Consider the following 26,815-nt stretch of genomic DNA (forward strand, 5'->3'; position numbering starts at 1 on the left):
TGACTGTCTGTGAGGAGTGTGGTGTGTTCTCCCTGTGTCTGCGTGGGTTTCCTCCGGGTGACTGTCTGTGAGGAGTGTGGTGTGTTCTCCCTGTGTCTGCGTGGGTTTCCTCCAGGTGACTGTCTGTGAGGAGTGTGGTGTGTTCTCCCTGTGTCTGCGTGGGTTTCCTCAGGGTGACTGTCTGTGAGGAGTGTGGTGTGTTCTCTCTGTGTCTGCGTGGGTTTCCTCAGGGTGACTGTCTGTGAGGAGTGTGGTGTGTTCTCTCTGTGTCTGCGTGGGTTTCCTCCGGGTGACTGTCTGTGAGGAGTGTGGTGTGTTCTCCCTGTGTCTGCGTGGGTTTCCTCAGGGTGACTGTCTGTGAGGAGTGTGGTGTGTTCTCTCTGTGTCTGCGTGGGTTTCCTCCGGGTGACTGTCTGTGAGGAGTGTGGTGTGTTCTCCCTGTGTCTGCGTGGGTTTCCTCCGGGTGACTGTCTGTGAGGAGTGTGGTGTGTTCTCCCTGTGTCTGCGTGGGTTTCCTCCAGGTGACTGTCTGTGAGGAGTGTGGTGTGTTCTCTCTGTGTCTGCGTGGGTTTCCTCCGGGTGACTGTCTGTGAGGAGTGTGGTGTGTTCTCCCTGTGTCTGCGTGGGTTTCCTCAGGGTGACTGTCTGTGAGGAGTGTGGTGTGTTCTCTCTGTGTCTGCGTGGGTTTCCTCCGGGTGACTGTCTGTGAGGAGTGTGGTGTGTTCTCCCTGTGTCTGCGTGGGTTTCCTCCGGGTGACTGTCTGTGAGGAGTGTGGTGTGTTCTCCCTGTGTCTGCGTGGGTTTCCTCCAGGTGACTGTGGTTGAACCTGGACCACAAACTCCACTCCAACTGATTGATGAGGCGCCATCACTCTATGGAACAGCTTATACACATCTAACCCATGTGTGATATCGGGCCTGGTCACCCCACGATCACGTGCAGCTGCTCCAGACTGTTCTTTGATTTCATGAAGGGGGTGTCAACAATGTCTTGGACATGCATCTGTATTTCATTCAGTTTACTGACTGTACCCCCACACAAACAAATATTATCTTCACTAGAAATGAGCATATCGTCACTGTCCAAAAAAGCATCTTATAAACATTTAAGTTCATTACAGTCTTTTGAACACAGCAGCTGTCCTTCACACTGGGTTAAAATTTCATGAATGGATCAATAGAACTGCTCCACAATAACATGGAACTAACTTTTTACACTGACTTCCCTTGAAAGCTTAAGTTTTTCCCCCCTTCTTTCTTTCTTTATCCCTTTCTCCCCATTTCTCCTCTTCTGCTCTCTCCAAATTCTTCCTTTCATTCTCTCGCCACCTATTTCTCCCGTTCGTGTCCTGCTTTCTCTCTCTCTTTCTCTCTCTCTCGCTCGCTCTATCTCGATATCTCTCTCTCTCTTTAATTAACATCAAATCTGGATCCTGTAATGGGTGTCTCGTGCCACTGTCAACCACTGCGTTCCACTCATGCGCGTGGGGTCTGGTGTGTGTGTGCGTGCGTTTGCGTGTGTGTATTTGTGTGTGTGTGTACTTGTCTTGCCCAATCGCCTTCCCGGGATCCGTGCACCGTATAGAGTTACGGACAAGACCACGCCTCTTTTTCCCCTGCGCGTCTGGCCACGCCCCCCATGTCTGGCTGTCTACGCACACACGCACACACACACACACAGATACACACACGCATACGCACAAACACTCACAGTCTCTCTCTCCGTTACACTCGCGCGCGCGCTCGCGCCCAGAGTCGCGAGCAGAAGCAGAAGATGGCTGACCGTGCCGTGCGTCGCGCGCCCGCGGCAGCAGCGTCATCCCCGCGGCTCGGCGCACGTGCGCCCTGAAAGGCGTCTCGCGAGGACAGGGGAAGCTTTTCACACTTACCCGGGAAAATAACGGAGGAATTTAAAGAGCCAGCGGCCGCGCGCGGCGCCATGGCTGAGATGGAGAAAGAGGGAAGACCTCCGGAAAGCAAACGGAGCAGAAAACCCGCGCACCCCGTCAAGAGGGACATCAACGCAGACATGAAGGTAGGGCTCGCGATCGGCTCCGGTGCGCGCGCGCCACGATCACCAATAGGGTTGCGCCAACAGCACCAACACCTACAACACCAACAATACATCAGCTGCAACACCAATAGCAACATTACCACCAATCCCAGCAATCCTACAGCATCAACACATCCTCCAATACATACATCAGCAATAACTACTCCAGCACCAACGCCAATGCCACCAATATTCCCACCAACCCCATCACCAACAGCGCTAGTAGCTGTGCCTACTGACAACAACCCCAACCCCAGCAACACCAACTACAGCACCAACACCAAATCCACAAATATGGCAACAGCACAACTAGCAGGAACATGAACATCAGCCATTCAAACTCTGGCGCCAACAATAGCTCCAACAAAACCCCAGAACAATCATTTCACGAATATAAAGCACCAATACCAACATTACCACCACTAACAAGAACTTCAAATATGTTATGTCAGCATCAGTAATACCTGCCTGTTCCAACAACAGGAACTTTATCTCCAGTAAGCTTCATGCCAGCAACATCTAACAGGAGAACCCATGAGCACCATCACCAACCACTTCCATCATCAAAACTAGAACAAGCAATGCACTAGATACACCACCAAACAACAACAATACCAACACCAGCACCACCAATAACAACCACCACACTGCCACCAACACCACACTTATGGAAAACCATCACTGAGTACATTAGTCCCAATATTAGCACCAGCAAAGCATTACCAATGGCAGCACTAATGTCATCACCTCAGCACCAGCAAAATACTACTACTATCAAAACCACCGCTGCTAACATCAACAACAAAAATACCACCAATACCAGCACCACTAACAAAAGCAAATCACTACTAACACCACCAATACAACACCATTAATGCTGCCACAAACACAGGCAAAATACTATTAATGGCTTTACTAACACCACCAGCACCAAACCCACTCTTGCTAACACCAGTAAAACAATGCTAATGCCACAATTAAAACCACCAGTACCAACACCAGTGATGCTGCCAGTAACACCATTAATACCCACACCACTAATTCAGTACAGTATTAATGCCACCACTTCCTCCACCAGTACCAACACCAATAATGCTACCAATTACACCAACAAAACTCTGCTAATGCCACAGATGTTGCCACTAACATCAGCACACAGTAATAATATAATGTAATATCAGCAGTACTAATGCTACCATTAATTCTAGCCATACACTACCATTGACAACAATACCAACACCATTAAGACCAGCAAATGCCAACAGCAAAACCAACACTACCATCAGCAGCTCCAGCAGTTTCACCAGCGCTGATGGGACCAGGAACTGTACACAGCACGAGCGGCACTACCACTCCGCCCTCAACGATGAAATAGAGAGGCATTCATTCACTGTGTGGGCTCGTGCCTGTGTGTGTGTGTGTTTGTTTGTGTGGCAGTCTAACTTTGATTCTGAAGCAGGTCAGCATTTGTTCAACTTTCCCAAACCACCACCATTTTGTTGACATTTTAGTTTTTCTATTAAAATGATTTTCGTTACGTTATTGATTTACCCCTCAGTTTGAGCTGGTTTCTGTGAAAGAAAGAAACACTGTTCCCGTTCCTCGTGCGCAAGGGGGTAAAAAAAAAAAAGCCACGAAGTTGTTATTAATGATGTGAGGGGAATGAATGAAGCGGTTTGGGTGTGAAACAGAAATAAACGCTTTGCATAGACACTACAAATACAGTGCCGCTGTTGTGTTTGTGCACATTTTGAGCATCCAGCTGTGCTGGGGACTCCAGATGTGCATCTGATACGAAGGCATTGCTGTGGATTTGAAGCCCTCCTCTACTCAGATGCACCTCCTTTTGTGCCCCTTTGAGTCTTTGTGTGCACGCGCTGCTGTGTTGATACACCAGTTTTTTAGAGGGGGTAATTTTTTTTTTGCAGGCAGCCCAGAGCTGCTTTGTCTTTGAATACTCTCCTCATGCTCATTGTTTGTACGTTGCACATGAGCTGTGTGTGTGTGTGTGTGTGTGTGTGTGTGTGTGTGTGTGTGTGTGTGTGGCTTGTATGCTGTCACTGTCTAAAGGGGGAGGCCATAAGGAAAAAAGGGAATTTGAGGGAACACTTGGCAATGTGTCTGTATGCTTAATTTAATTGGTGGCCACATTTCTTGATTGGTTCCCATGACTGTATCATTCTGTATAAACGTAGAAAACATTAAAACCATTCACTTACATTTTCAATTTTTTTGCTATATCTTAATGTGCCTTGCTCCTATATTTTACGTGTCCTTATTAGTAAATTACCAGTTATAAATAAAAGTTCTTGTTTTCTTAATTTGTTGATGCATAGAAATTTAAAAATATATTTGTATGAACCATAAGTCATGCATAATAAGTTATTAAATTATGGCCAAATATATTATGACTCCATATGGGTGTTATGTTTAGAGAGCTGACATGAGCTCAGAAAGTCACTAGGATAATCCCCACAACCAGCAGGAAAATTGGGGATTGGGAAAATGTATGAAGAGTGCTGTGTCTTCCATCAAAACATGGCTGAAGTGACCTTGTGCAGGGCACCTTACCCTCAACTGCTTCCCAGGTGCTGGGATGGTGCCCCCTGCTTTATGTGTATCTGTGTGTGCTCACTGCCCCAGTGTTCTAGTGTGTGTGTGTGTGTTCACTGCCCCAGTGTTCTAGTGTGTGTGTGTGTGTGTGTGTATGTTCACTGCCCCAGTGTTCTAGTGTGTGTGTGTGTTCACTGCCCCAGTGTTCTAGTGTGTGTGTGTGTATGTTCACTGCCCCAGTGTTCTAGTCTGTGTTTGTGTGTGTGTGTGTGTGTGTGTTCACTGCCCCAGTGTTCTAGTGTGTGTGTGTGTGTTCACTGCCCCAGTGTTCTAGTGTGTGTGTGCGTGTGTGTATGTTCACTGCCCCAGTGTTCTAGTGTGTGTGTGTGTGTTCACTGCCCCAGTGTTCTAGTGTGTGTGTGTGTGTTCACTGCCCCAGTGTTCTAGTGTGTGTGTGTGTGTGTTCACTGCCCCAGTGTTCTAGTGTGTGTGTGTGTTCACTGCCCCAGTGTTCTAGTGTGTGTGTGTGTATGTTCACTGCCCCAGTGTTCTAGTCTGTGTTTGTGTGTGTGTGTGTGTGTGTTCACTGCCCCAGTGTTCTAGTGTGTGTGTGTGTGTGTTCACTGCCCCAGTGTTCTAGTGTGTGTGTGCGTGTGTGTATGTTCACTGCCCCAGTGTTCTAGTGTGTGTGTGTGTGCGTGCTCACTGCCCCAGTGTTCTAGTGTGTGTGTGTGTGTGTGTTCACTGCCCCAGTGTTCTAGTGTGTGTGTGTGTGTGTGTGTGTTCACTGCCCCAGTGTTCTACTGTGTGTGTGTGTTCACTGCCCCAGTGTTCTAGTGTGTGTGTGTTCACTGGCCCAGTGTTCTAGTGTGTGTGTGTTCACTGCCCCAGTGTTCTAGTGTGTGTGTGTGTGTGTTCACTGCCATAGATGGCCTTAACACAGAAAAAATATTTTGTTGTAAATATTGACAAACAAATTAATATTTCCCCAAAGGTTTTTTTGTGTATGTGTGCGTGTGCGTGTGTGTGTGTGTGCATGTGCGTGTGTGTGTGTGTGCATGTGCGTGTGTGTGTGTGTATGTTTTCTTACACAGATCCTATTGGCTCTGTAGTTGTACGCAAGTTGGATTTGATGAGGGGAGACAGGTTAGAGTTTATTTTATTATAAAGTGAAGCAAATCTGATTCCAAACTCTAGAGGAACACAGACGAATGTTTTGCAGAAATGCAGCTTCATTTACACTCTTCATTACAGTTTGGTTCACTCTTTATTAATTTATCGAGTTTAAAGGGATTTCCACTCATTTAAAAAAGCCACATAGTTCAGTGGTTATGATTGTAATGTCACAGAGAGTGGTTTCAAATGCTTCATTCTACAGAAGATGACCAAATCAGAAATCTCCTCTGTTGAAGTGAATGTATCTAAAATGCCTTACGGAAATGTACCACGTGAACTGTTTATGAATACACCCCCTAGGACATTGTTTCATGGTGGTACATGCAGGGGGCTTTGAGGTCAGTAGTCACCATAGAAAATACATTTCTTTCAATTTCCCAGTATTTTCCCTATTAAACATTACATATAAGAACTGTGTGCTGTGCTGTAGGCCACCAAACCTTTCTAAAAGATGTATGCAGAAATGTAGAAAATGTCTCTGTTTATAAACGCTGTTTTACTGCACATATTACTTTCAAATATATATACAGTATATTAACACCGCTGATCTAACCCTGCATTCAAATAAGAAGCTGTCACAGAAATAGCCAATCACCCATTTTTATGGCTATGATTTAAAGCTACAAATTAAGTTCATGCAAACTTCATGCAAATAGATTCAGATGTGGTTAAGTAACAAAGAGTATGACTGAGTTTCAGCAAATTATTCTGTCAGAAACTGTGTCCTGTTTAATTCATCCGCCACTATACAGCGCAATATAGAGGGTAGTGTTTGTGAATGTAGTAAATTATTTTGGACACTGCTTTATAGTGCTTTGACTATTGCTGTGCTGCCAAAAATTGCACTGTATGAATAATCTAAACGTCATGCTGGAATCATCAAATTAAACAACGCAGTGTATTGTGGGTATACGGTTTGTGCTAGGGTTCATCCAATGTACACCTCTCATTGCTGCACACTGTGGGATTGTTATAAATATTTTTTTATAAGGAGATCTTATTAATATCTCAGTAGTTTCTCCTAGAAAACAATGAGATAAGATGGAGAGACAAAGGAGACTTTAGTGTAAGTCTCCTGGAGCTCAATTGTGTCTCCTGAAAAAGACCATGGTTATCTCACGTGTTTCCTCTTGAGTTTTTGAGGGGAGATTTCATTCATTCATTCATTCATTGTCTGTAAGTGCTTATCCAGTTCAGGGTCACTGTGGGTCCAGAGCCTACCCGGACTCACTGGGGAGATCTCAGTAATATCATAAACTGTGCTCAGAGTAACCAGATGAACTACACCATATTCTCTCCTTTATATCTCTCTCTCATGTCTGATGCCTCCTTTTTGTCTCTTTATTTTTCTCCAAATACATTTTAGGACAATCCCCATTATGTCTCATGAGCCATTACAGAGCAACCTATGAGCAATACAATTTTCCTCTGGGTATTACGCTGAATATTCCCCACTGTTTTTACAGACACCACTGCAAATATCAGAACCGCCAATTTACCAATATCTTGTGATTGTCATCAACATCAAAAAATGCAGATAAATATCAGCAATCACCAAGAGCTGCTCAAAATATGAGTTATAGAACGTGAGAAAGATATTTCTCATATTTGTACAGTTTTTTTTCCCAAAAGAAGAACACAAGTGAATGTGCTGTGCATGTTTTTATGTCATATAAAATGTAATATAAATACACTTATAAGAAATATTGGCTGTTAGCTGTATATCCATCACAAATATTCAGTTAAAATTACTATTTGATAATTAAGACGGTGGTGCAGCAGGTAGTGTCACACAGCTCCAGGAACCTCCGGGTGACTGTCTGTGAGGAGTTGGTGTGTTCTCTCTGTGTCCGTGTGGGTTTCCTCCGGGTGCTCTGGTTTCCCCCCACAGTCCAAAAACACACATTGGTAGGTGGATTGGTGACTCAAAAAAAGTGTCCGTAAGTGTGAGTGTGTGTTGCCCTGTGAAGGACTGGTGCCCCCTCCAGGGTGTATTCCTGCCTTGCGCCCAATGATTCCAGGTAGGCTCTGGACCCACCGTGACCCTGAACTGGATAAGCGCTTACAGATAATGGATGAATGGATAATTAATAAACTTAACTTTATCAGCATTAGCAAATTCTGCCTGCTAATGTGAATGCTAACACTTTTTTTTGCCATAATTTCTGTTTTATTAGTTTGAAAAACAGAATTCTGTACAGTAGATGTAAGGTATCAGAAGGCTACAGTTTTGATTTATTTTTTTATTTATTTATTAATTTTTTTTGCCTCTTCATGTTCATGCCTGTCTCTGTGATGTTTTTTGAGCTAATTATGCGAGACATTCATAAACCATATGTCAATAATCCACAAGTTTATTATTAAGTTTATTATTATTTATTACTAAATATTAACAACAGATCGACAACAAATGTGACACAAAGAATTGTCTTGACATGGATGATACATCACTATTTTGGTTGTGTAATTCTCTGAACATTTTGGAGGCATCTGTTTTGAGGAGAAGGCTTAGCTCAGTGGCCAAAATGTTGTTAGCGTGTATAAAGATGGAGTGTACTTTACGCTACAGGGCCTAGTTTGTATGCATTTGCTCACCCAATGTTTGTTCTTAATACAGAGTCCTTCTTTTATGACAGTCTTTTCTGGGAACTGTTTGCATTAGATGTTAAAACATTGCTGTGAGTATTTGATGACAACCAAATTAGAAGTTAGATTTCAGGTCTACATAAATCCTAGATCACAGTTCATCCCAAATGTATGGATTTAAAATCAGTGTTTCCATGCAGAAATGCAGTTCTGTTGATTCACAGTCCACTGCTTGGGGGCTTTATGCTAGTCTTTCCCCAACTGATACTGAGAATCTTGGGCTTGTGTCCAGCTGCCCAGAATGTCCACTTTTTGGTTAGTAATTTTAAAATAGCTGACTTTACTTGTTATAAGAAACATCTAAAAACCTTTTAAACAGTATATTTTACTCTGTATTTCCCCCAGTTAACTTTCCACAATGTTAGCATCCTGTGTGGAGCACAGCCCTGTTGTTCTGCTGACTTATCTGTGCTAGCATGAGCGCTAACAGGGAAAGTGCTTGAACCATTTCTGACAGCAGGGGAAGGGAAGTAGTCATTCCAAACTTTCTCTCCACTCCTTCACTGAAAATTTCCTGCTTGTCTCTATAGTCTCTTTATCATTTTGAAGTAGCACAGTGAACCAAAAGCAAAACACAGCTGACAAAATGCTAAAGCTAAACTCATTCTCAGATACAGATCAGCTGGAAACTAAATAGATTAATTTTAAATGTTTGACAGTGTCTGACTGCTTTTTCTTGACAAACCTGAGAAATATTTAATTGTACTTTAATTAGCCTACATTTATTTATTTATTTTGTTTTTATCTAACTGATGAAAATGTTTTTTTTTTTTGTAATCAACTGATGGCAGGATTTTAAATTTGGGAATATAGCTTACACTTTTGGGGAAACGCTGAAAAGGCAGTGAACAACTGTCTGGAACAGAAAATTGCTGTAATTCTCATATCATTCCAATAACAACATATCTTCCTCTTATCACTCCTATATTATTCTCATGGTATTCCTACATCATTCCCATGTAATTCTCATATTATTATTGTAAACACTCCCATGTCATATAATCCCCATATCAGTCCTATACTATTCCCATATATTTCTGTCATTTCCATAATATCCCTTATCATCCCCATATCACTCCTTTATCATTCCCATATCAATCCTAGTTCTTTTCCATATCATCACAGCTACATTCTTCCCTTATTAATCTTAAAACGTTCCACTATCATTCTCATTTCACCTCTATATCATTCATATATTATTCTTATCATTCCCATATCATTCTTATATCACTGTTGGATCATTCCTATATTTTTCCATTATCAGTCCCTAATTATTCCCATACCATAAGATATTTAGTTAGTTTGTTTTTGTTTTTTTATTATTATTATTATTATTTAAGATTAGTTAAAAGTTCAATTGCATGTAATGTACATATTATTCTGCAGTGTCCAAAGGTAGTGTAGCAAAGGGCCCGTTTTCCAAGCAGTGATGAAGAAGTGATATATAACGTGCCACCCTCATTAGAGCTGTTTCAGGAGCCTGCTGCAATGTCTCTGCTTTCATTCATGGCTTTGAGGTTCAGGTTCAGTGGTTTGAATGAATGGCCGAATTACTTTGGACACGAGTAAAGCGACACTGCATTAAACCCCAGTGCAACCTTTCAGATGTTTCCAGAAAAAAACACCTCTTTGTAGAAATTAAGTGTCTGCTCTCGATTTAATTTCAGAAACGAGTCTGAACCCCAAACTTTATCTTGTTAGTTCTGTATAGCTTTCCTTTAAACTATTTGATGAAACAGCCCAGAGATAAAGATTAGTATCAGCACCATTTAGGTGACCACCAGGGTTAGGTCGGGCTTATTAGGTACACTACATGTCCAAAAGTATGTGGACAAATTCTCATTCTATATATCTGTTGAATTTACTTTTTCCACTAGGTCATTAGGCCTCATTTGCTGCAGGCTTTTCAATGAAGGCTTTACATTAGATACAATAACATTGCTGTGAGGATTTAAAAGCACCTAGCCACATGAACATTAGTGAGGTCAGGCATTGATGTGGGAGGTTTAGTTCTGGATCATAACCCCCACTCCAGCTGAGCTCCATCACTCCAGAAAACACACTTCCACTGCCCCACAAGTGGGGTTATATCACTATAGAGTGCATTTGGCTAAATGGGCACTGTCCTTGGGCTCATGTGAGGTCATCCAATGGCCATGGTCCACCTAAATGAAGTGTTATAAAAACGATTTTAATTTGGTTTGCTGATTTACTTGCTTGCAAATCGTAGAAGTCATTAGGCAGGGGCTTCGGTGTCTGCCCATTGATGTCTATTATAAGTGTGTTTTGAGGTAATAGGTTTTCTGTTCTTTCAGTAAGTACGGAACAACACGTCAATTTTGTTCTCCATGGTTATCGACCATATGCTACAGATGAAGTAGATACAGGTCAAGTTGAAAAACACTGGAGGTTTCCTTTAATTACTTTTTCATCCTGATTCTGCTGCAGCACATATAATCACTTCTGTAACGTTATAGTACCTCTGACATCACTGCGAGGGTCTTTAGGGAAGTCTAGACTGCTGAGTTTTCACCACAGCTCTAGTCACAGCAGGGCTCCCAAGGCCAGAGCTTTTATTTAGGCTGGAGGATTACATACACAAGACAACTACACTTCTATTATTCAAGCACTACTCATCAGCCCAATTCACAGCCAAGTCTCTCCCTTTTATCCCAAATGCTTTTGATTAGCCAGGGACATGTTTGATATCTTTAGTTTTGCACTGGAATTTTGAAGCAAATAAAGTTAACAAGTAACAGACGTTTACAGCAATCGGCCACAAGATTATAACCACTGAGAGTGAGCAACATTGATTGTAAAGGGCGAACAGGTGAACAGTCAGTTCTTGTAGCTGATGTTGGAAACACATTAAATGGGCAAGGGTACAAGGGCCATTTTGTTTTTTGTTTTTGTCAGAACATCTCCAAATTGAAGGGCTTGTGGGGTGTGCCCCGTACACAGTGGATAGAACCAAGCAAAAAATATTTTTAGGATGGACAATATGTGAACCAGTAACAGGGTCATGGGTGCACAAGCCCAGTTATAGGCTCATGAGAGATGCAAAGCCTAGCCCATCTGTTCTGATCCCAGAGAAGGGCTACTGTAGCACAAACTGCTGGCTTTAGTGGCTATGAAAAAAAGTTGTTACAACAGTACAGTAGCTCTTCATGTCTGTTAGCTTTTGCTCTACAGAGGCTAATGTTTCCTTGATCATATGCATTTGTTAAATCAACAGCACACTTGACTTAAAGCTAGACTATGTAGAATTTTCATTCATTCATTATCTGTAACCCTTATCCAGTTCAGTATCGCAGTGGGTCCAGAGCCTACCTGGAATCAATGGGCGCAAGACAGGAATACACCCTGGAGGGGGCGCCAGTCCTTCACAGGGTAACACAGACACACACACATTCACTCACACACTCACACCTACGGACACTTTGGAGTCGCCTATCCACCTACCAACGTGTGTTTTTGGACTGTGGGAGGAAACCGGAGCCCCCGAAGGAAACCCACGCGGACACAAGGAGAACACACCAACTCCTCACAGACAGTCACCCGGAGCGGGAATCGAACCTATACATAATATACCCATAAAATCCCTGTGACATGCTTTGGTCAAAATACAACAAGGATTAAACAACCAACCCAACACCTTCTGGCTCTCTAAACAGCTCTGCACCTCCAAAACTGCAGGTCTTGTAGGCTGTTCCTGATATGCAGTGATTAATACCTACCAAAATTCATCCAGTCAATTGTACCCTCCTTCAAAAGTTATATATAGTGCAGTTTCTGCAGTGCTGAGCCCAGGGTAGCAACGACAGAGGGTCTGTTCTCACTTTTACAGGAGCATCATAATAATGATAAGACGCAATTCTAAGGTACAAATTCTACATAGGGGCGGCACAGTGGTGCAGCAGGTAGTGTCGCAGTCACACAGCTCCAGGGGCCTGGACTGCAGGCCTTTCCTGTTAAATAATAAAAACTCTTTGAAAAGACAAAGAAAAGGTGTTGAAAAGATGATTTGGCCAAACGTCTCAGCCATATAAACAACATTTATATTTGGCTGAAATGAAAGGTGAAAAGGCGGCATGGAGGTGCAGCAGGTAGGTGTCGCAGTCACACCCAGGGGCCTGGAGGTTGTGGGTTCGATTCCCGCTCTGGGTGACTGTCTGTGAGGAGTTGGTGTGTTCTCCCTGTGTCCGCGTGGGTTTCCTCCCACAGTCCAAAAACACACGTTGGTAGGTGGATTGGCCACTTAAAAGTGTCCGTGTGTGTGAGTGTGTGTGTTGCCCTGTGAAGGACTGGCGCCCCCTCCAGGGTGTATTCCCGCCTTGCACCCAATGATTCCAGGTAGACTCTGGACCCATCGCGACCCTGAACTGGATAAGGGTTACAGATAATGAATGAATGAAAGGTGAAAAGGCATCTACAAAATTTGGACATCCCTCTTTGTTTAAAATTGGTTGAGATGTGGTAATGTTCTGAAAAAAAGATGTCTGTCTTTGGCTAAATTTGGATGACAGACCAAATAGAGCCCAAATTTCAACATCTATTTTTGGGCTCAATACAGGCCAAGATAAACCAACCAGATGTAGCCCAAAAAAGATGGTTCATATAATGTCTGGGGTTTGGTGTGTATCATTTAGAAAGTAACAGAGGAATAAAGACATCGTGTTTTGATTTAAAATGGAACTTGTGAGAGAAAACAGCACTTTAGGCCGCCTGGAATATATGGATTCTGTATGTCATAGACCCGATGCTGTGATCCGTAAAGTATTGTGATACCTAATGATAATATCGCCCACTACCTGACTAAGGTCCCACTGATCTATTTTACTCCACAGTGAGGAAATGGACCACTACACTGGCTGATGAAACCTTGTAAATCCCGGGATGGGTCTTTCTGGGCAGCAGAGAGGTCGAGCTGGGCGTTTTGTTGGCCAGTGAGGTGGCTCCAGAGCCTTTCGGTAAGCGGAGGATCGCTCAAAGTGTATCGAATTACCCACCGCACATTTTTTATTCCATGACTGCATGGGAATTGAAAAAAAAGTAAAAAAAAAAAAAAAAATAAAAAGCAAACAGGAAAAAAGCAAAGCCATGGAAACAAAACAGAAGTTTTCCCTCAAAACACTGGTGTCGTTGGAGGCGGATCGTATTCTGACAGAGCGCAGCTGAATTAGATCTGAGGGCTTGAGTTACCGGAGCAGAGTTTAATGAGGCTCGTTTTCAGACACACACAGAAACATAGAGGAGCAGGTGTCGGTGCGGTTTCACTCGCATCAAGGTTAAAGGGCCGTGCAAACACACACACACACACACACTCACTCATTGACATATTGACTTATTGTCCAAACGTACAGTACCAGTTTCTCCCTGAATGTAGGAGTAGTATCTTGTCGCTGTTGGACAAAAAAGCTACTTTGTAGGAGTAGGGAAAAAGCTTCTACATATTCAGTGTTGTAGCTATTGTAGCTAGATTATATTTGAAATAATATTGTTTTGACCCAGTGTAAGTGGCAGGTGGTATTTTCAAATGATGTCAAAAAGAGAAGACCTCAAAAAGCCTGTAAGCAGCATTTATTTATAATTTTTCAACATCAGAACACATTTATCAGAAACTATCACCTTTATTTACTCACAAAAAAAAAGAGTAATTTCATTTGTTTCTACTTTCTTTTCTCAATAACTTCATAAGTCATCCACATCCTTTCAGACCCATAGTGTTAATTTGCCATCTCACCATGAAACACCTTTGGATTTCTTCAGAAAAGAAGCAAGAGCAGAGATTAATTTACATGTTTATCCTTTTCCTTCAACATTTCTTTTAAAGAAGACATACAAAAACAAGAGATTCAGTACACTGATGCATTAATATGTGTATCTGAACCATACAACCCCACAACAAACTGTGAAATAAAACAACCCTCTCCGTTGTTTGGGGGCTGCGTTAGTCCGTAGACAGGATAATACAAATGTTTTCAATTTTGTGTTGCTTCTTACATTGAGTGTTGAGACTTTAGAATTGTCCCGTCCTTATCTGAGTCTCTCCAATCACAGCACGGGACCTGTGTTTATGAGAGAGCAAAAAGACGAGATTAAAAAGAGCAAAACACAAACAATGAGCACAGAGCACTGATTAAATATGGACAAAATGAGAATGGAGAAGAAACTGAACAAGTGAAAATGGCTAAAAACATAAGTTTCTTCTCCTTGCTTCTCACTCCTGGGCTCTCATGCTGAACTGAGTGGTGGTTTATTCTCATTTACAGGAATAGGTGCTGAAACTAGGGTGACCAGTCCTCGTTTTTAGACTTAAAAAAATGTCCGGCCGGAATTTCACAAACGTCCGGCATTTTGTTTTTCTAGAGCTTACATAGAACTTCGAGAAGCGTTTCGTTCACAAACTAGTCCCGCCCTCCCCTACTCCGATTGGTTCGCTTGAGTGAGAAGGGGGCGTGGTGAAGTAGCCTAAAATCTTCTGATTGGACAGTCTGACTGTAGAGCTACCGTTATTGGTCGATAATCTTCTCTGTAAACATTTAATTGGTCAGTCTGCACGTCAGTAGTCCTTGTTTACGTCAGGCAAAGCTCATGTAGCATACCTCCCCTCAGCTCGAGCAGCTGTGCCGAAACGTAAATATAAGTTCTCCGATGAATTAAAAAATTCCCATGTTTTGTGTAGCAAATAAAGGTGTAAAGGACCTAAATGGACCCCCCCCCCCCGAAACCAGTCGCTCTGAACGGGGCTGACGAAACGTGAACAAAGCAGGTCATAGACATTTTATTAGGATCCCAGATCTGTAGTTACTTTTGGAAAAAGGGGCGTGATGTGTCCTCTTTAATCATATTCTTGAACCCAACTTTTTTTTTTTTTTGACATTCCTCTTATACAAGCACCCAATATCTATTTTGATAAGAAATAATATGAAGGTTGGTCTCTGTTTTTACAAGACAAGCTATTTATAAAGAAGGAGTTTAATCTGGCAACATCCAAACTATGCCCTAACTCAATGTAAAATAAATAAATAAATAAATAAAATAGTTAAACCCAAAATATCTTCTGTTAACTACCTTTGCATTTATGCAGCTCTTGAGATGTTTCTCCTGCCGAGCTGAAGATCCTGCTCATATGTCCACAATGTGTTGGCTGCGTGTATTTACACTGAAAATATTTTATTTATAAATTTAAATAAACACATCTGCAAATCATATTTGTCTTAGAACCAGATTTAATCATGCGATTCCAAGATTAATTGAGAATGTTCCTTTTAAATGAGAAAAAGCCACAGCTCAGTTCAGCATGAGAGCTCAGGAGTGAGGAGCGAGGAAGCTCTGGCTTTTAGTCATTTTCACTCTGTTCTCTTTCTTCTCCATTCTCTTTTCTCCATATTCAGTCAGTGCTCTAATTTGTCTGTGTGCTTGTAGTGTTATGTTATTTGTTTGCTCTGTTTAACCTCATCTTTGCTCTCTAACATAAACGCAGGTCCAGTGCTGTGATTGGTGAGGCTCAAACAAGGATGTGGGACAATTCTAAATACTCTGCGCTGTATATAAGAAGCAGCACAAAATCAAATCATGTTTTCTGACTTTAAAACATCCCCTTGCCCATTCAGACCATAGATGATCTGTCCTGCATTTATTGGTGCTGTGGTGTTTGTGTATGTGTTTGCACTCTTGCTTTCTCATGGTGTGTAACACTGTGTTCCTATTCCCCAGCCAGATGCTGCCCAGCTCAGGCATGTGTGGGGGGTGGGGTGGGTGGGGGGTTAGGGGTGGGGTTGTTAGTCTAGATTCCCACCCATATTTAGGCTAAAGTTTCTCTTGGGTGTCCCCAGACGTTTTCGTTATGAGATCACGTCTGGCCCCGCGAGACTACAACAGTGTACGAGTTGAACAGTAGTGTAGACTGATACTGAGCGTTTCACCTTTTCTTTTTGACTTTTGGTACACAGTTTAGCCTTTGACCCTGTGAGTGTGTAGGCCGTACACTGCTCAGTTCCTTCTTCATCTTTGTGTGTGTGTGTGTGTGAGAGAGAGAGAGAGAGAGAGAGAGAGTTTTCTCCGTTTCCCTTTCTAAGCCTCAGCGAGAACATGAGACCTGAGCATTATGACTTTCTCCCTTTCATATATCAGATTTCCACACACACACACACACACACACACACACAGCAACTGCGCTCAGTGCTCTGTACGCCTCATCACTTTACTCTTTCATTACTCTCTCTTTCTCTAACATGAGAAAGATTCAGAAGGAGAGACAGAAACAGGAAATGGGAGAAAAGGGACAGAGTAAGAGAAACAGAAACATAAAGAGGGAAGAGGCAGAGTGAGAAAGAGACATAGGGAGAGACAGAAAGGAGAATGGGAAATAGAGTATAACTGAGATGATCAGAGGAGCCAAATGAAGGAGAAAAGAGCGGGAAAGAGAGCGATAGGATAGAGAGAGTGAGACAGGTGAGAGAAAACGTAGAGAGACAAAGTGAGAGAGGGTGAGGTGCATAAACTTTGACAGTGTTATGTTTGTTCATCTAGCATCTAGGTGTTTCATGTGCAGTGAGAGAGAGAGAGAGAGAAGGAGAGAGAGAGAGAGAGAGAGAGAGAGAGAGAGAGAGAGAGAGAGAGAGAGAGAAAGGAATGTATACAGCAATAGGCAGCCTAAAGCTGTAAAAACTGAAACCTGAGAATACAGGAGGGATCAGATATCAAGGAAGGCAGTGGGAACGAGGGAGAGAGTGAAGCAAGCGATCGTGGAGAGGTAGAGTGGGGGCCAGAGAAATGAGGAGAAGAGACTTAGAGAGAGAGAGCAAGAGAGTGAGAGAGAAGAGAACAAGAAAGGTAGAGAAATATGAAAGAGACAAATGTTGCTAGAAAAAGAAAGGAGAATAATATACTGAGGAAAACAGAGAGAGATGAGATTGAATGAGGGAATATAGAGAGAGAATAAAAAGAGGGAGAGAAACAGAGAAAATGAGAGCTGGTTAGAAAGGTGGAAATAGCAAGAGAGAGAGAAAAGACAGAATATAGTGGTAATAAGAGGAGAGATGAGAATAATACACAGGAAGAGTGATAAAGAGGCGATGGAGAAACATGTGGAAAGAAAACAGAGGAGAGAGAAATAAGAAAGATGAAGATAAAGAAAACAAAAAGTTGGAGAGAGGAATAGAGAGAGAGAGAGAGAGAGAGAGAGAGAGAGAGAGAGAGAGAGAGCTGGGAGGGAAACTTGGCTGAATGTGTAGGGAATTTTATCATGGTGTCCAGTGACCTACTCCAGTTACTGACCACATAGTGTTTGGTTCCTCGTACCATTAGAACCCACAGTCTCAGAGATCACAGAGGGAGAAAGAGAGAGACACAGACAGACTGAAAGAAGGAGAGCATGGGGGGGAAAGACAGACGAAAAGGAGACAGAACTAGAGACAAACAAACAGAGAGAGACAACAGGACAGCGCAAAAAGGGCAAAAAGAGAGTGAGTGTATTCTGAGAAATCAGAGAGAGAACGAGGTAGAGACTGATAGGATGAGAAAGAGGGAGAGAGACCTTGAGTGAGAGAGAGAGAGAGAGAGAGATTGAGGGAGTAAGTGTAAGGGAGAAGGGCTATAGTGGTGGTGGTGGTGGGGGGTTTAACTTTCTGAAACTGAACTTTCTATGCAGTAAAACCTTCCAAGTTTGTTCTAAAGGAACTGAACCACATTAGTGTGAAGGATCACAGATATAAGCCCTTATCTCCTTCCTGTGCTCACTGTATAAACCCCTCTCCTTCCCCTGTTCAATACCTGTAATGTTTAATTGTGCATAAGGCAGCGTAACCATTTCAGAGACATTACAGTTACTGTGCTTTAAATAACATATACAATCTAATAATGTCAGCAGTTAATAACTGTCAAGTTTACCAATACATTCAATACATTCTGATAGCATTGAGTCTGTGCTTTGACACAAAACAATGACAAAATCACCAGATATGGTTCACACAGAATGCTTTCCAAATTCAAAAATCACTGTTTAATATTTAAATGTTTAAAGAACACCATACACAACATGGGTGGGTAACTGCAATTTACAAGAAAACAGAGTGAATGTGGAGATTAAGTGGTTCCTGAGTGTGGCTAGTCAACTTGATGTACTTGCTAGTTTGTTAGCTATGCAGTTGCTAGGGTAATCCGTTTTTGTTGATTGGTTACAGGTGGTTGCTATGGCAGTACCTATGATATTATGATAGAAGTTAAAATAGATGTGTGTTGTTTGCAGTCTTTTCCAGTTTTTATAAAACCTGTAACATTTTAATAAAAGCTCTAAAACAACTGAGAGAGAGAGAGAGAGAGAGAAAGAGAGAGAAAAAATAGAGTGAAAGAGATGGGCAAGAGCCAATTCCTAGCATAGGCTTAGCCACATACCTACTGACCCTCTGCTCTCTCTCTCTCTCTCTCTCTCTCTCTCTCTCTCTCTCTCATTCCACCTCTCCCCTTTCATGCTCCACCATCAAGAGTATCACTTGTTATCTCTCCGCCACTCTGGAAGTGGCAAGTTTACAGAGGGAGAGTGAGAGAGGCGGCAAGGGGAGGCACACACACACAGAGAGAGAGAGAGAGAGAGAGAGAGAGAGAGAGAGAGAGAGAGAGAGAGAGAGAGAGAGAGAGAGAGGAGTGGTCAAGAACAAGAGTCAATGAATAAAGCCAAAAAGAAAGTGACAAGAACAGTAGAATCAGGCAAAGAGTAAGAGACTAAACTGCATGAAAGAAAGAGAGAGGTATTGTAAATAGGAAATCAAGGGGGTGGGATTGAAGAGGAAAAGAGTGTTAGAGAAAATGGTGTGTGAGACAGAAAGAAAGAAACGGAGAAACTGGAAAAAAGTGAGTTATAAAATACTGACAAATAAAACCCCCAAAATGTGGAGTACATCCCGTATGAAGTTGTTAACGTGACTGCATCCCAAGTTGCAGTTTCATATTGTTATAAATTCCAAGTGGTACACAGTGTAGAGAGCAGGGAGACATTTGGGGTTCAGAGGTGGTGTTGAGCTGAGATAAAGGGCTACCACTTTTTCTTTTCAATGAAGAACATAATGCAGAACATCTCTTGATGAGTTCTTTAGTGAATAGAGAGATAACTGCTGAGAGTGACCTTCTGAACTCAGTGGAGTTAGAAACCAACAGTGGAGCCCCCTTGTGGGAGAGCAGTGGACGTGCACGGTGAAATGTGTCTAAAAGCTGTTTCAAACCATTACATTGGACTGCAATGAGATGTTGTTAGCCCTAATTACTTTCTCAGTCAGTACTGTGACTGCAACCAGTCCATACAGACACGAGAAAATGAGTAAGTTAACAGTACAACGTACATTGACTGGTCAGTTGAAGTTCTGCTGTACTTATTTAGAGTTGTAGACTGTAGCCAATCTTTTGATGCAGTTTTATTCTCAAGTCCCTCATTATTGGTCAGTTTCTGTTCACAAATCTGCTCCTGTCTGGAGATAGCAGTGACACTGATGTGTGTACAAACCCTAGCAACAAAACACTGCACTCATACCAGCACCACACACACAAACTACTATGTCAGTGGCATGCTTTGCTGAATATGGTCCACCAGACCAACAATAAATGGATAATATTAGCTCTGTGGTCAGAAACTGACAAGTGATGACTGGAGAAGTGTTTCTAATAAAATTACACAGAATTTAACCAGTTTAGAAAATTTACATCTGCTGAAAATGACTTTATTAATACGGAGTTTGTTGCCCAGTGCTTTAGTAACAGCCCCTACTTTTGGAAAGACTTTACACTTAATTTTGGAACATTGTGAGGATCTGATGGCAGCCACAAGTTCAGTAGTGAGCCCAGATTCTGATTAGTTCTGGATCACAGATCATCCCAACGGTGATGGCTGGACTTCATCACTAGAACTCTGTTTCACAGGCCAGAGCTGGGAGGGGGGGGTCTACAATATCTAATTGGCACTTGGCATCAGGCCAAGACCTTAGGCCGCTTCATAGGATCTTATTCCATTGGTCAGTGCTTTTCTGTATATATTAGAGTAACGAAATTCACTCTTTAGACCAGCTGTCTGGAGCTGTTTTGGAGGTAAAGTAAAAGATTAGTGGAAGTTCTACGCTGATTTGAGTTTCTCCAGAATGGCTGTGGTGCCCTTGGACATTTCCACTTTCACTACTACGGTCATTTTAAGGCAGTGAAACATTAGCATGATTTAGGCTAATGAATAAAACTCGCTATTTATCTACCGTGACGACATAAAGCACCTCGTTAATTAACTACAGCCGTGATTGATTGACAATTTGGTACATTTGATTGACAGCTCTTGAATCCGTGTCTCATCAGGTCCCAGCTGAGATGCAGGGGGGCGGTCTCCGTGGCAACGACGTGATGGTGAGAGCATCCTTAGTTTGAGTGAATCTATTGAGTGACACTGAGTGAACAACAAAACAAGAAAAAGAAGTAGTAGAAAGTACTTCTTTTCCATCTATGGCTTTATAGATGTTTCTGAAAAGGGTTTTTTATACAGTAGAGAATTAATGAATCCATTTCCAGTCAAAGCTGCCAGCAAGGAGATCAGATCTGAAATAATTCATTTGTACAAAGACGGGGAGATTCAAATGAAAATTAGTGGAAAAGTAAGGAAAGAACAGGTGTTTACAAAATACAACTGCAACCATCTTCTAGGACTGAACTTTGGAGGAATGTTGGAGGAACATTTATTTGAAAAACAACATAGAAAAAAATGTAGAACTTAAAATGTTCCCTCAGTTTAATTAGTTTATTTAAAAAAGTAGTTCTCCCAGCTTAATAAATTGTTCCCTCCTTTTAACAAGTCGTTTCAGAACAATACTTAATTCCATATGACTAATTAGAGGAAACAGTTTATTATTTCTTAGTTGTTACTATATTTTAAAAGTCTCTAGCCATTTTTTATACTTAAGGTTTTCATAGAAAACAAAAAGAAACCTCTAGAAAAAAATGTAAAAAAGAAGGCTCAACATAGTAAATACAGATTTTTTTTTTCTTTAGGCTGCTATAATATTCTAATGTTTTGACTGGAAATGAAATAAATAAATGGTGGCCTCTTGTACACAGTTTTTTAGTGATCAGTTTTCAAAACTTGCATGGCTACAAAAGCAAATGTTATTCTTACAAACTGCTATTCAAAGAGTACATTTATATTACCTTGCTTTCACAGAATGTAATGCGAATGCTCTGTTAAAATAAGAATTGCATTTTAAATTATTAATCTTTTGCAACTTAATCTTACTCTGATTTCTGCATGGTTTGACAGATTTGATCAACTATTTTGATCAAAGTAATAGAGTAGTTGGAAATCATTCTGGATTTTGTTATTAGTACCAAAATACAGGCTTCTGTTTAAGGTTTAAAGAGCATTTGTTGCAAGGTTCACTTTAAAGCAATAATTTTACCAAAATATAGTCACTAAGTCATGATATTGTTGTCTGATGTTAGCTTCTTTAGCTTCCCCAGAGCTTAGGGCTAATGTAGCTATGTACATTAACATCATCCACAATATGTCTATTGGTATAAACTCTTTATAAATCTTTAGCAGGTTTCTGGCAATGTATGACATGTGAATAAAATAATGGGCAACATATGTAGACAATATTAAGCTAGTTGGCTGCTAGCTGTCAGTTTTAGCTATGCTAACACACTTTTGTCTATGTTTACTGATAAAATGATGGTGTCATAAACCACAAAATCAAGTCTATTAGAAACTCAGCGCAGTGAATAAGGCATGCAGTTAGCATTATGCTAATTTGCATATATGCTTCCATTACTTGTTAGATTCACGGCAAAGTTTAGAAACCAGCCGTATTTTGGTTGACTGAGGGAAGGAAACAATGTAAATTTGATATTTCTCTGAACCATGCATGTATACAGTATACAGGAACTCAAAAATTGTTATTTTAATTTATGGATTAAATAGAAATTAATGGATTTTATTGTTATATTGCAGTATTTAACTGCATTGTGCCTTGGGAGTTGTGGTGGTGTTTGTGATACAAAGTAAATAATCATTCAGCATTTGTACCAGACCTCACTAATATTCTCATAGTTGCCATCTAATATTCAGTGTTCCAACATGTGTAGTGTAAAGACTTCTCAGAACAGCAGACGCTCTGGACATATTCCTTTTTTAATAACCTTGAATTAATAAGAAATGCTGGATTAGCAGGTGGTTGCAAGGTTATGGACGTTTACTGTAGCTATAAAACTTACAGTGCACCTTTGAGAACCCTTGATTCAGTGATTTGCATACGTCTATTAAGGCTGAACATGCTAAAGTAGCTAACTCTTAATAAAACGTATAGCTAATAACCATAGAACTATGTGAATGTTTTTGTTTTATTTATTGTTAGCAACATGGCAGTTTTCCATTGTTAAAGCAGTACACTGGTTGTGGTTGTGTGTTACAATGATTTCACCACCGGTAAGGAGTGTTGTTAAGCATGGTGGAATGGTAAATAAATGAAAAACGATTAAATACTTTTAAATAAATAATTTTAACCAATTAGCAAAAATAATCTCAAGGAACCATTTTTTGCCAACAACTGTAGTTGTTAACAGTAGGCTGTTATTTTGTTGATATTGGTATTTTTTCTTTCTTTCTTTCTTTCTTTCTTTCTTTCTTTTTCATTTTACCTAAAGTAAAATCACCAGCGGTCATTTGCACTTTGTCTACAGAAAAAGCTGTTTGGAAACAACAAGCTAAGAACAATCTAACAGCAATGATGTACTGAGGGCATATTACTGAAATCAGTGTTTGTGTGTGTGTTGACTATTGAATATCAGCTCTTATTATGTTAGTCACATTATGTTATGTCAGTCACATTTCCAATTATAATAGGAAAAATGCAATCAAATTATTATTTTTTTTTGCCAACCCAGCATATTTTCTTGCATGTTATCATAATCAATTATAATCTATTCTAACATTTAATGATCTGTGTATTTTTTACTCCCCTACTAAATATGTTTGGTGTTCATATAACAGTGTCTCTCTAACAATAAAAGAAGTATTGGTGTTCTTTCTTTGTGTGCTGCAGAGTTTCGCTGAAAATACCATGAATGAACTGCTGGGCTGGTACGGTTACGATAAAGTGGAGTTACGAGACTCAGATGACATTGAGATACGCAACTACCCCGACGGAGAAATTCGGCAACACATCTCGGTGCTGAAAGGTAAGCAACACCAAACATAAAGCAGGTACATTGTGTTATATCAATAAGAGTCCTTGGGCAAGACTCCACACTACATTAGCCTCCTTCTATAATGATTCAACTTATAATTCACACTGGATAAGCGTCTGCCAAATGTAGAAATTTAAATTCATTACAGTTATGACAGGAAGTGACAGGATACAGAGTTAAACTCTACACATTGTTCTAGTGTAAGAATATTTGGAAGTTACACAGCCGACTGTGAGATCCCCCCAGTTTGTGCATTAGCACGACTTAAATTGTCAACCATCTTCAGCAGCTCTGAAAGATTGGACACAATGAAGAAACTAATCCCGATCCACCGCCCCCTTCCACCCTGGCCCAAAAATATAAAGAAAAAAAAAGCCCACCAGCCCATCCCCTGCTTTCAGAGAAAGAAATGATTTGCTGTTTAAAGAGTGCCATCCTATGATGCTGTCGTTTCACGCTTGCCCTGAGATTGGCCCCATAATTACATTCCACCATCGTCCAAATCCACGGCTACAGATTACGATACACAGCCATTGTTGCCGGACGAAGCTGGAAGTGGCGAGATTAGGGAAGAGACAATCAAACTTAATTAACTCATTTAGACTTAATCCCTATCAGCGCTTGTGCACAGTCACAATGACAAATGAGTTTCTGGAAATCTGCCCGTATCGTGTTTGGGCACTTAGTGCTAACGTTTTTGAGTTAGCTGCAGGTGTAGGAGCATAATGGAAGGCAGTTTGGTTAAATGTTTGTTCTCTGTCATGTGGGATTCCATGTTACATACGTTAGATCAGTAAATAGGACACATCTCAACTCTATACAGAACTAGAGTGGCCATATTATTAGAAACTCTTCCCTTGGTGTAGGTTAACACTGCTGCTCAACGTGTGATGGTTAGTTTGTGTTAGCCACCATCTAGTCCTTCATCGGAGGCCAGTGTCTGACCATGCAGCCTCATTGGTAGATCATTCTAAACGTATACTACGTGTATATTACAAAATGTGTGCTCACTTGCACCAGTGTTTATTCAGAAATGAAAAGAGTTTGTTTTCCTGTTGCTACACATTCACCTCTACTCTTCTGGCAAGGCTTTATAGTTGATGGCAGAACATTGCTGTGAGGATTGATGACACCTATAAAAACATTAGTGAGGTCAGTTATTGATGATACTACATTATCAGACAGCTCCATGCTCAATGACACAAAGATGCATGCTTTTATACCCCTCTGTCTTACACTTGGCTTTGAGCATGCAAAGCAGCTCCAGAGCCTTCCATTTAACTTCATGTTTGTTTTATTTTTTCCTATGGAGATTATGCAGTGTGTGCACCCACAGTAAAACAACTGTGTCCCCAAGTGGTGCAACCTAAAGTAGCTGCAGGGGACGTGGTCGCAGATTTTTTGGCAATACAGTAAATATATCCTAGAGCTGTACAGAAGGTAACACTTATAAAATGACAAGTATGTGGGTGCAAAAGATGGGCTTACCATAAAGTGGACAGTAAGTATTTATGTCACATTGATCAATAATTGGTTCACCTTCAATACACTGACTTAATCTACTGCAATGGAGAGGACTCTCTTTCAGTGCTTTCATCTTAAACAGCTGTGGTTTCTTTTCTCTTTATCCATCCTTCCAGAAAACTCTTTGGTGAAAGCGTCCACAGCCGAAACAGCGGCTCTCCACCTCACGCCAACAGCTCCAGCTCCACCCCACGCCACGGAATGGCGTTGCCACAGAAACGGGCACTAACCCCTCCTCCTCTTCCTCCTCCTCAACGACAGTTGCCAAGGAGCAAGGGGGCCTGCCAATCATTGTACCCTTGATCCCGCCCCCTCTCATCAAACCACCAGCAGGTAATTCTACGCTGACAGTGGAACCTGAACTGCTAACTTTTTAACTTTACCTCAGTGTAAAATCCTAAATATCCACTGTTTGCTGTGGACTTTATTCTAATTCAAACCATAAAAATGATCCCCTCTTCTACTTACAAACACAACTGGTGACAAATGGGTTAAATCACAACACAGACTGGACACAATCTAAAAAAAAGTGACTGTTTCAATGACATTTTTGCATCAAAACTCTGCAGATTCTGACCCACACCCTCCATCCACTGTAAAACGCGGGTGACTGATTTTGCTCAGAAGCTGAATTTTACATCTGCCTAAGTTTATTATGTACGGTGTCTATAAAGAAGCTGCACCAAGGTCCCTGCACACACTTCAGTGTATAAACACACACACACACACACACACACACACACATATGACATGATACACTCACTCTACACTCTGGGCTTTGGCATTTTTATCCATAGCACAGGTGGGTAAAATAAACACAGACACACACACACACACACACACACACACACACATACACACACACACACACACACACACACCCAAATGATGGTAGTGAGATAAAGTGTCATGGCCAGAGTGACCTGGAGTAGTGCGACATTGTGTGTGTGTGTGTGTGTGTGTGTGTGTGTGTGTGTGTGTGTCCAAGTTTAGCTCTGTATTAATATGAATCCCATGTTTGTGTGTGTGTGTGTGTGTGTGTGTTCAGATTGAGAAACAGATGGTATGGACTCTAACTGCCATGGTAACACCCCTACAACCGGTGTGATGAATAATGCATGAACTTCTGAAGCCAAACACACACACACACGCGCTTTATTATCAGCGCAGGTATGTGCAGCACTGAGACTCCTACACTCTCAACACAGAGTGATTAAACACTGATTAAAAACTCTGCACAACAAAGTCCACTAGACCAATCTATGCAAACTGCTGCATAAAAAAACCCTGCATTTTCTTTGTCAGTTCACACATGGTACACACAGGAGGCAAAACTTTAAGACCAACTGCCTAATACACTGATTATTAACACTGTTAGGTGAAGTGAGTAGCATTTATTATCCCATTACAATGGCACCTGTCAGGGGTTGAGATAAATTTAGCAGCAAGTGAATGGTTCATTCTTGAAGTTGATGTGTAGAAAGCAGAAAAAATAATGGCTGAACGTAAAGGTTCTGAGCCAAACTGTGGGATAATATTGAACATGACATGGTTAGAATCTATTTTTTTCTCTCATATTTACATCTCTTTACTGTAAAAAATACATTATTTCACTGTTAAATGCACAAACCATTATGGCCGGTACAAGTGGCA

General features: G+C 41.3%; 1 protein-coding gene across 1 annotated transcript in view; it reads left to right on the forward strand.

Annotated features, from left to right (window-relative positions):
- The first annotated feature begins 1,750 nt into the window (after positions 1-1,750).
- The window catches only part of sobpa (sine oculis binding protein homolog (Drosophila) a), a 52,625-nt gene continuing 27,560 nt past the window's right edge, over positions 1,751-26,815 (forward strand). The window contains exons 1-3 of the mRNA XM_066679142.1: positions 1,751-2,035; positions 23,494-23,629; positions 25,245-25,384. Coding sequence (XP_066535239.1) covers positions 1,940-2,035; positions 23,494-23,629; positions 25,245-25,384 — 372 coding nt within the window. The 5' untranslated portion in view covers positions 1,751-1,939. The remainder of the gene's footprint in view (positions 2,036-23,493; positions 23,630-25,244; positions 25,385-26,815) is intronic.

Source organism: Hoplias malabaricus, chromosome 8 (assembly GCF_029633855.1).
Source record: "Hoplias malabaricus isolate fHopMal1 chromosome 8, fHopMal1.hap1, whole genome shotgun sequence".
Classification (NCBI taxonomy): Eukaryota; Metazoa; Chordata; class Actinopteri; order Characiformes; family Erythrinidae; genus Hoplias; species Hoplias malabaricus.